The sequence below is a fragment of the Tamandua tetradactyla genome, chromosome 2 (genome assembly GCF_023851605.1).
Source record: "Tamandua tetradactyla isolate mTamTet1 chromosome 2, mTamTet1.pri, whole genome shotgun sequence".
Classification (NCBI taxonomy): Eukaryota; Metazoa; Chordata; class Mammalia; order Pilosa; family Myrmecophagidae; genus Tamandua; species Tamandua tetradactyla.
The window spans coordinates 170,138,423-170,148,863 of NC_135328.1; the positions used below are offsets into that span (position 1 = coordinate 170,138,423).

At 40.9% G+C, this 10,441-nt stretch overlaps 1 protein-coding gene across 4 annotated transcripts in view; it reads left to right on the forward strand.

Moving 5' to 3' along the window:
* The window catches only part of RAB3B (RAB3B, member RAS oncogene family), a 232,478-nt gene extending 228,068 nt beyond the window's left edge, over positions 1–4,410 (forward strand). For all 4 annotated transcript variants that reach the window (XM_077149667.1, XM_077149669.1, XM_077149668.1 and 1 more), the window contains one exon: positions 4,136–4,410. In XM_077149667.1, the coding sequence (XP_077005782.1) occupies positions 4,136–4,323 (188 nt within the window). In that variant the 3' untranslated portion in view covers positions 4,324–4,410. The remainder of the gene's footprint in view (positions 1–4,135) is intronic.
* Positions 4,411–10,441: the final 6,031 nt, after the last annotated feature.

The following is a 10,441-nucleotide window of genomic DNA, read 5'->3' on the forward strand; positions in this document are numbered from 1 at the left end:
GTGTCTGACATATAGTAGGTGGTCAATAAATATAAGGGATCCCAAGGAGAAATTATGAGTAGCATAAGGGAAAATGAAGGAACCAGATAATATGGAAGAAGAGATGGGCTTTTTTTAAAAATCTGTTCCTAAGTGCCTGTGTAATATTATTATTATTATTAAGCAGTTTTATTCACCTACCATATAATCCATCCTAAGTATACAATCAATGACGCTTGATATAATCACATAGTTATACATTCACCACCACAATCAATATTAGAATATTCTCATTTCTTTAGAAAAAATAATCCCATCCCCTCTTATCCCCCTACTATTGACGTTTAGCTTTGGAATAGTGCCTTTGTTATAATTAATGAAAGAATATTACAATGTTGCTATTAACTATGTTACTATTAATTTAGTTTGTGTTTCTGTTTGCTAAAGCTGCTGGAATGCAATATACTAGAAATGGATTGCTTTTATAAAGGGAATTTATTAAGTTACAAATTCACAGTTCTAAGGCCATGAAAATGTCCTAATTAAGGCATCAACAAGAGGATACCTTCGCTTAAGAAAGACCAATTGGTCCAGCAGGAGTTAGAAACAGGGTAAGATAATGGGTAATTGGAGCTGAAGGGATACAGACTGTGCAACAGGACTAGATACAAAAACTCAAAAATGGACAGCACAATAATACCTAATTGTAAAGTAATCATGTTAAAACCCTGAATGAAGCTGCATCTAAGCTATAGGTTTTTGTTTTGTTTTGTTTTGATTTTACTATTATTTCTTTTATTTTTTTCTCTATATTAACATTCTATATCTTTTTCTGTTGTGTTGCTAGTTCTTCTAAACCAATGCAAATGTACTAAGAAACGATGATCATGCATCTATGTGATGATGTTAAGAATTACTGATTGCATATGTAGAATGGTATGACTTCTAAATGTTGGGTTAATTTCTTTTTTTCCGTTAATTAATAAAAAAAAAAAGAAACTGCCATTTCTTAGGCAACTGTCATAATGAGCCAGCTATATTGTATTTATTATCTTGTTTAATTCAGAATAAGTTGATTGTATTAATTACCTGCAATTTGCAAATGAGGAACTGGAGACTCAGGTTCAGTAGTTTGCTGGTAAGGGGAAGCCAGATTCAGTCTGCTTTACTCCATGCTCCAACCATTTTCTAGTGCATCAGTGTTTTCCCTGTGTTCTGCTGAAAGTCTCTGTGATTAAATAATTTGGATTGGACTGTGTGCTCTAGCCCCTTCTTAGAGATTTGCAATACCTATTAATAGCCAAAATGCATTCAGAAACAATTAAAAATATTTTCACTTAAAAAAAAAAAAAAGACCAATTGCTTCCGAGGTTTCTCTATCACATGGGAAGGCGCATGGCAACATCTGTGGGCCCTTCTCTCCCAGCTTCTGGTTTCAAAAGGCTCTTTCAGCTTCTGGCATCTCCTGGGGCGTTTCCCTTGTATATCTCCAAACATTGGTGTCCTCTCCAAAATGTCCCTCTTTTAAAGAACTCTAGTGAGTGGGTGAAGACCCACCTTGAATAGGTGGGGTCACATCTCCATGGAAACAACCCACAACTGGGTGGGTCACGTCTCCATGGAAACAACCTAAACTAAAGGTTCCACCCTGTAATAGATCTACCCCACAAGATTAGATTAGAAGAAATGGCTTTTCTGAGGTACACAGCCAGTTTCAAACCAGCACAGGTTATATTAATTGTATTTTTCCCATATACCACCCTATAATTAACACCTTGTAATAGTGACATACATTTGTTCTAGTTCATGAAAGAACCTTCTTATATTTGTATAATTAGCCACCATCCTTGTCCACTCTAGGTTTTGCCAATTTATACAGTCCCAGGTTTTCTCTGCTAGCTTTCCTTCTGGCAACAAACATGGCCCTGGCCTTCCTCCTTCAACCATACTCACACTCAGCTTTGTTCATTACACTTACGGTTTTGTGCTATCCATTTGTGAACATTTATAATCACCTTTATTAAACTTTCTGCACTCCTTAAGCATCAATTGCTCAATCTCTACCCTCTTTCTATCTCCTGATAACCTATGCTTTTGAATTTAACTCCCAGAGTTTGCTTATTATAGTTAGTTCCTATTAGTAAGACCATACAGTATCTGTTCTTACGGTTTTGTGCTATCCATTTGTGAACATTTATAATCACCTTTATTAAACTTTCTGCACTCCTTAAGCATCAATTGCTCAATCTCTACCCTCTTTCTATCTCCTGATAACCTATGCTTTTGAATTTAACTCCCAGAGTTTGCTTATTATAGTTAGTTCCTATTAGTAAGACCATACAGTATCTGTTCATTTGTTTCTGTCTTGTTTCACTCAATTTAATGTTCTCAAGTTTCATCCAAGTTGTTCCATGCATCATGACTTTATTCCGTCTTACAGCTGCATAATATTCCATCATAGGTATATACCACAGTTTATCCATTCATCATGATGGACATTTGGGCTGTTTCCATCTATTGGCAATCATGAATATTGCTGCTGTAATCACTGGTATGCAAATGTCTATTCATGTCCTTCCTTTCAGTTCTTCTGAGTATATACCTAGCAGTGGGGTTGCTGGGTCATGTGGAAATTCTATACTTAGCTTCTTGAGAACCTCCAAATTGCCTTCCAGAGCAGCTGCACCATTCTACATTTGCAGCAACAGTGAATAAGTGTACCTATTTCTTCATGTACTTTCCAGCACTTATAGTTTTCTGTTTTTTAATTTTTTTATAATGGCTATTCTAGTAGGTGTGAGGTTTTATCTTATTGTGGTTTTGATTCGCATTTCCCTAATAGCTAGTGAAACTGAGCATCTTTTCATATGCCTTTTAGCCATTTCTATTTCCTGTTTAGAAAAGTATCTATTCATGTCTTTTGCCCATTTTTATTTGCATTACCTTTTTGTTATTGACTTGTAGAATTTCTTTATATATTCTGGATATTAAACACTTATCAGATATGTGGTTTCTGAATATTTAGAGATAGGGTTTTTTGTGTTTTTTTTAGTAGGCTTTTGAGAAGAAATAAAGAAAGGCTTAGAGAGAAGGGGAAAGGAAGGAGGAAAGGAGGAAATAGGCTGAGGCAGGGTTGTGATAGAGAGGGCAGCTTGTACTTCTAAGGGCTGTCACCAAACTGGCCAAGAATCCTCAGGAAGGAAGAGGCCACTGTGACTGAATCAGAAGGACCTTTGCTGTGCCAAGTCTATTCATTGTCCCAGAAAGTGTTGTTAGGGATTTCAGAGTCCAAGATTGCTTCACACCCAGGTACAGTTTTCCCTGGGCCTTTTGTTGGATTTCTGAGGGAGGGAGGAATATAGGGCAATTCCAGTGGAATTCAGGGAGGAGGAACCCCATTGAGTAGAGATAACCCTGTGTGTTGTGGATGGGAAGGGCAAGTGAAGCTTAACTTATTCAATGGAAATCTCAGGTTGCCTCCCAGAGCTCAAACTAGAACTGATCAGACTGGGACGGGAGGCAGGGGAGAGAGAAGGAAAAGTGCTGGTATAAAAGGCCAAAGCCTGGGCTTCTCATATTGCTGCTTTACTTATCTTGGGCAAGCCAGCTTACTTCTCTAAGAAGCAGTGCCTGCATTAATGAAATGGAGCGGGTCCACCCCATCCAGGGGTGACAAGGTCCACATAAGACAATGGATGTAATAAATGCTTTGGAAACTGTAAAGTGCTGTGGATGGACACATGTTTACTTATCACCTTTCAGTAAGCACCCACTGACACCCACTCCCTTCCTGGGCCAGGTACAGAGCCATATATTCTACATACATTGTCTTGTTTAATCCTTGAAATAACTCTATGAGGTAGGTGGTAATAGGTGATAATCCCTATTTACCAACCAGGGAATGGACTTGTAGTGGCTTGACCAGGCTTACACAGCTGGTCAGTGGTAGAGCCAGGATCTGACTATAAAACCAGTGCTCATAACCCTTGCCCTGTACCGTTTCTTTGAAGTGGACTCCTCTGCCCATTGAATTAGACCCCCTTGCTTCACTTCTGAGCACTGGTGGCACTAATCCAGAGTCCTGGGGACGAGGACACTAAGAGGTTCCAACTAAGGGTGAGGGAAACATCCTTACCTGTATCTCTTCTCTCCCCAGGGTTTGACTTCTTTGAAGCCAGCGCCAAGGAGAACATCAGCGTGAGGCAGGCCTTTGAGCGCCTGGTGGATGCCATTTGTGACAAAATGTCTGATTCGCTGGACACAGACCCATCTGTGCTAGGCGCTTCCAAAGGCACACGTCTTTCAGATACCCCACCACTGCTGCAGCAGAACTGCTCATGCTAGAGAATGTCCACCCTCCAGACCTCTCATCTGTGGCCCCACGCTCACACTGCTTCTCCCTCGTTATACTCTGTCCACACCCGGTTCCAAGCAAGCTGAGCTGCTGTTGTTCTTTGCCCCTGGGTTTCTCTGCAGAGTGTCCATACTTTACAGACACTCAGCACTAGATTGACAACGCAGGTCAGGGTGGGTGGAGATTTACTTTACAAAAGAAGACTTCACTTTATGAAGGGGATTTTCCGCAGGGACCTGTTGAAAAGCTCGATTCTCTTCTGCCTTTAAAATAAGATGTCCTCCATTTAATGAAATTTGACACACATGCATTTTTCAGGGTCTGACTAACTGTATAAAGTGACACTCACCTGCACAGCTAATCCCATTAAAGAAAACCTCCCCAAACACAAAATGCTTGTTTCGTGTCAGGCTCCCTGTGGGATTTTCTCTCATTGCAAGTCAAGCTTTGGCTCTCAAAGCCCTAGGCCTTTTACCAGGGATGCCCACAGGGCTTGGGCAGTTGCTGTGGTGATAGGCCAGAGCTAATCTCTAGAGAGCCCAGACTCTATAATGATGCTGAGGGAGCAGAGGCTGAGTCAGAAACATGCATAGAAGGAAAAGATTATCCCCTGCAAAATGTCAAAGGTTCCTGCTATATGAAAGAGCAAACGAGTGAGCTCTGGAAAGACAAATTAAAAAAAGAGGCAAGAGAAAGAAACAGGTCATGAATCTCTGATTTTGCTGCTTTCTAGCTGGTCCTTAAGCTGTGAAAATTCCATAAAATTGGCCATTGTTTTTCAGACTCCTGGAATTTGACAATTTTAGAGTTGATGAGATCCCCAGATTTATGTAGGTCAACTAATCGATTCCAATCTTCCTATCACTGACAAGTGGCTGTCAGACCTCTTAACCAAATCAATATCTTCCGAAGCATACCTTCAAGACAGGGAGGTAGCTCATTGCTCACACCATCTTTGGGCAGCTCCAAAGAAAGATCAGAAAGTTTTCATTGCTTTAACTAGAAATCGTCTCCTGGAAACTCTTCTCCCTCTTCAGTTTGTATCAGTTCTGCTGTCAGAGACTCCACAGTTTCTGCCCCCTTTGCCTTATGGCATCCTTCAATGATTAGAGAACAGGAATGATGACCCTCAGACCTGCCTTTTCTTTGGGTCATACAGACTTAATTCCACCTGCTATTATTCACAGTGTCCTCTTCCCATCCCTCCCCTTTCCTCTAATGCATCTCTCAGTCACTCCTGAGTAGTCCAACTTGGGAAATGTGATTCAAAGCAGAATAAATCTAAGGAGGCATGGCCCTGAAAAAATTATGACAGCTGAACGTGGAGGTCCTAATCTCTCCTCCTGTGTCCTGGGAGTGAAATTTCAGTTGCTACCAAAGAGCCAGATGTGAAACCACTTCTGGTTGAAGACCTTTAATTAAACCCCTGGGAGAAAAAGAAAAAGAAAACGAGTAAAAAAAAAAAAAAAAAAAGGACGAAAGCGTGTGAATGAGAAAAAAACAAACCCTGGGATCAGTCCATGATTCTAGCTTGCTTGGACATAGGCATATGTTTGGTTTTTCCTAAAATAGTGACATGGAATTAACAATGATTCTCTGAAAATCTTTCCTCCCAGCCCTGGCCTGAATCCCCATCCTCCTCCTGTACAAACGTGCCACCTAAAAAAATGGAGGTATGCATCGCTCCCCAGTTTTCTCTCCATTTCAAATGTAGCTCATTGTCCTAGGAGAGTCCATTAACTAACAGCAGTCCCAACAACTAAATAAAAGGAACATCCAGAGTCACCCCCATGGAGATGTTGCTTTCTTTTGCACAGTGCAGAGGACGGAGCTTTGGACTAGGAATCGGGAGACCTGGACGTGCCATTAAATCAAGTGCGAGTCTAGACAAACTATTCCCTCTTTCTGAGTCTCAATTTCCCCACTTATAAAATGAGTGCATTTATTTGGGTGATCTTTATGGTTCCTTCCAGCACGAATAACTCTGTGACTCTTTTTTTCACCCTCATCATTTCAGTTAATCTGCAAAACAAACCTGAGTGATAGGGATGATCACTCCAGTATTATTCCAACTAACACTAAATTAATGCTTACTATGTGCTGGGCATTGTTCCAAGAACTCTACATGTACTAACTCATTTACCTTCCCAACATCTTTGTGAGGGAGGCACTATAATCAACCTCATTTAAAGATGAGGAAACAAAGGTACCAAGGTTCTCTAGCCTTGATTAAGGTCACATAATAAGTAAATGGTCTGGAATTCAAACCTAGGCAGTAGGCTCCAAGATCTGTGCTCTTAACTACATTCTATACTCCTTCTCTTATAGATAGAGATCCCAGAGACGTAAGAGATGTGGCCAAGATTACATAGCTAGCAGGTATTCAGGCCAGTTAGGATTTAATCCCAGGGCCACCAGATTCCAAGTCCATTTGAGCGAAGATCTATGTCTCTAATCTGTTAACAAATTGCTCGACTACTCAAACTAATCTGAAATGATGAATATCTAACATTTCAGGAAAGGAAAATCAATGTCTGAAGCAATAAGATCCTATGAGCCTGAACAAAAAAAAAAAATGCCTGCTGCTTCTCAGGGCCAATGTTGGCTTTCCTTGTATCCAACTTTGTCCAGTGATACTTATCTCGTTCCCAAGAAGTTCTTTGAGCCTTCTCCTTGGGGGAGTGATTTGATTAATTTCTCTGACCATGGAAGAATGAGGTCTCTTCACAGAGGTTCTGGATGTGCTTTTTATGCTGTGAAGTCCCATATATGTTCAGGGATAGTTACTGTTTTTCTAGGTAGTCTATCACCACATATCTTAACATCTATATAACCTAGTATTAGGAATTCAGACAGGTCCTCATAAAACCTAGATATTTTAGTACTTATGTTCTAGTTTGCTAGCTGCTGGAATGCAACACACCAGAGATGGATTGGCTTTTAATAAAAGGGGATTTATTTCATTAGTTCTTCAGAGGAAAGGCAGCTAACTTTCATCTGAGGTTCTTTCTTACGTGGGAAGGCACAGGGTGATCTCTGCTGGCCTTCTCTCCAGGCCTCTGGGTTCTTACAACTTTCCCCAGGGTGATTCCTTTCTTCATTTCCAAAGGCCTGGGCTGAGCTGCGAGTGCTGAGATGAGGTATGCTGAGCTGCTTGGGCTGTGCTACGTTGAGCTCTGTCATTTAAGCACGAGCCAATTAAGTCAAACATCATTCATTGCAGCAGGCACGCCTCCTAGCTGACTGCAGATGTAATCAGCAACAGATGAGGTTCACGTACCATTGGCTCGTGTCCACAGCAACATAACTAGGTGCCTTCACCTGGCCAAGTTGACAACTGAATCTAACTACCACAACCTATATCCAATAATCTTTTCTCTCCTATTGAATAACCAGGTAAAGATCGGTGTTCTGGTTTTTTTTTTTTTTTAGCTTAAAAACTCAAATTCTTTAAAACTCAGGAGCCAATTCAAGGGAGCAAGTAGTATTTTCACAACAGACGGAATCAAGAGGAAAATGTTACTGTGGCAAACTGCCCTACTGAGCCATACACAAACAGACCTGCTTGTTAGATGGCAATTCCCCCTCCCTGTTCTGTGACCTGTTTCTGCTGAGTGGAAGGCAGTAGCCTCCTGCTGATTGCAGCACAGCGTTCATCAATCACATTAATAGCACAATCAGCCACCAAGGTTCAAGCTGCATAATATACATTAGTGACAACTTGTCCCAGTTTTCATCTTGCTGAACAATCCAAAATCTCTTGACCTCTAAAGAGGCAAAAGTAGGCCAAAAGTGCATTACAGTATTGTAGCTATTTACAGGACCTGCTTTAAATGTGTGTCTGTAAATACGAAGTGATTCATGACTTCTTGCCTCGTCAGTCTGTAGCATTAGTAACTTCCAGGAGCTGCAGTGGGACAGTGAGTTGGATGGTCACAGACTCATTGAATATCCGATCCAGATGGGAGCTAAGAGAAGATCTTGTTCAGGCTCCTCATTTTACAGAAGACAAGGTTTACATTCAGAGACGGGAAGAAGATTTCTTCTTCTTCCCATCTGAGAGCACATTAGTGATGGAGCCAGGACTAAGTCAAGGATCACCTCTACTAAGAAATTCACCTATTCTGAATATCTACTATAGGCCTGGAATCCTGCTATCACATATCCCTGCCTGTTAAGATACCTGTAGTCTAATGGAGGCACTGTCTCTGAAAAGTTATTGCAATTTGATGGGCAAGAAAACTGAGCCTTGGAAAAGTTAATGTGTCCAAGTCACCCACTAGTATCATTTGAACCCAGTCTCTGTCTGACTCATGCTCTTTCAATCTTCCTCTTCTGATTGTCTCTCAGGTGAAGGGTAGGTGGACAAAGACTCTCAAGAATTCTCAGAGTTAATAGCTTCAGTTGGGATATTGGAATATTGGTTTCACAATTTCTTTATGACTGAAGCCTTGCAACATTCACAGAATAATATGATCATCCCCCAGACATGACCCTCCACGTTACATGCTCCTGCCCCAAAGCTCCTTGTTTGGATATCAAGTTTCCTGGAGTGCTCAGAGGAATGTTTGCTTGAGTGTGTCAACAGTTTAGGAAAGGGGGAAGGGATTACAGCAACTGTGTTCTGGGATCTCATCAATTTCAGATTCCCCATCCCAAACCCACATCTGATGACCTGCCACAGATGGCACTCTAGAGCAGTCTGTGACTGGGAGTGCATGACAGAAAAGACTAGCCCATGAAATACAAATAATGCTAAGTGATATATATATATACACATATTTTTTTCTTTTTGCGTGGGCAGGCACCGGGAATCAAACCCGGGTCTTCAGCGTGGCAGGCAAGAGTTCTGCCAGTGAGCCACTGTGGCCCACCCCTAAGGGATATTTTTTAAGGCCTGGATCTGTTACTCATAGTAGGTGAAACTCAAATTTATTCATTCAATTATTCATTTAACAAATGCATATTTAGTGTGCGCCAGGACACAATCTTGGCAAGTTAGGCATCGTCCTTGCCTTCATGAAGTTTATAGTCTAATAGATTGTAGTATAGCTTAGACATTGTTAAATAAGCCCCCAAATATAATTACAAAATGTTCTGAAAGAAAGGTACATGGCACTATGGGAATGCATAACTGTGTGTGAATTAACGTTTGTAGAGATACTAAGAAGCTCCACTGCCCACAAAGACCTTCAGTAGGTACTGGCCATTGCTTTACATTCCTCAATTAAGATTTCATCTTTTGGTTCAATACTTGGATGACTGATCAAATACAACCCCCCCAAGAAGAATAGGAGTGGCAGAAAGTACCTGTGAAATATCTTTAAACCTCCTGGTTCAAAGTTAATTATTGTCCTCTGAGGGACATAACAAACCACTCCAAAATTTAGTGGCTTAAAACAACAAATATTTATTATTTCTCATGATTCTGTGGGTTGGCAGGATGGTTCTGGCTGAAGATAGATGGTCTAGGATGGTTTAGGATATTCATATATCTGGGGTCCCAACTGAGAAGCCTCTCTCCACGTGGTCTCATCCTCCAGAAGACTTCTCAAACTTGGTTCACATGGTAATGAAAGTTCCCCAACAGCAAGAGAGGGCATACTCCATCACAGGAGCACTCTGCAAGTCTCAGCATGCATCATGACGGCGGATGACCCACTAACTAATGCAAACACATGGCCAAGTCAAATTTTAAAGGGTGGAGAAATAGATAACATCTCTTGATGGGGGGCAACCCTAAGTCATCTGAAATGAAATCTGGTAAATTTCTTTGGGTCTCAAAACTGGCTCTTTAGCTATCCCCAAAGAGAAGCATCGAAATGATTTTTAAGCAGAGGAAATATTATTTATTATTTTTATGGCTATCTCTGGGGAATGGGTCTGGTTTCTCATTCCATAGGATTCACTGTAGATCATGGCTGTGATTCCCACCTAAAGTTGCTGCCCTGAGGCCCAGCAGGATTCACTATACACAGAAAAGATGACATAGAATAATTGGGCTCTCTGCTCTAGCTAAACTCTCTTCCTTCGTGACTTTATCTAGTCCCAAGGCTTTAAATGCCAAATCTTTGGTAATGACGTGAATATCTAAATGCCTACTAGACA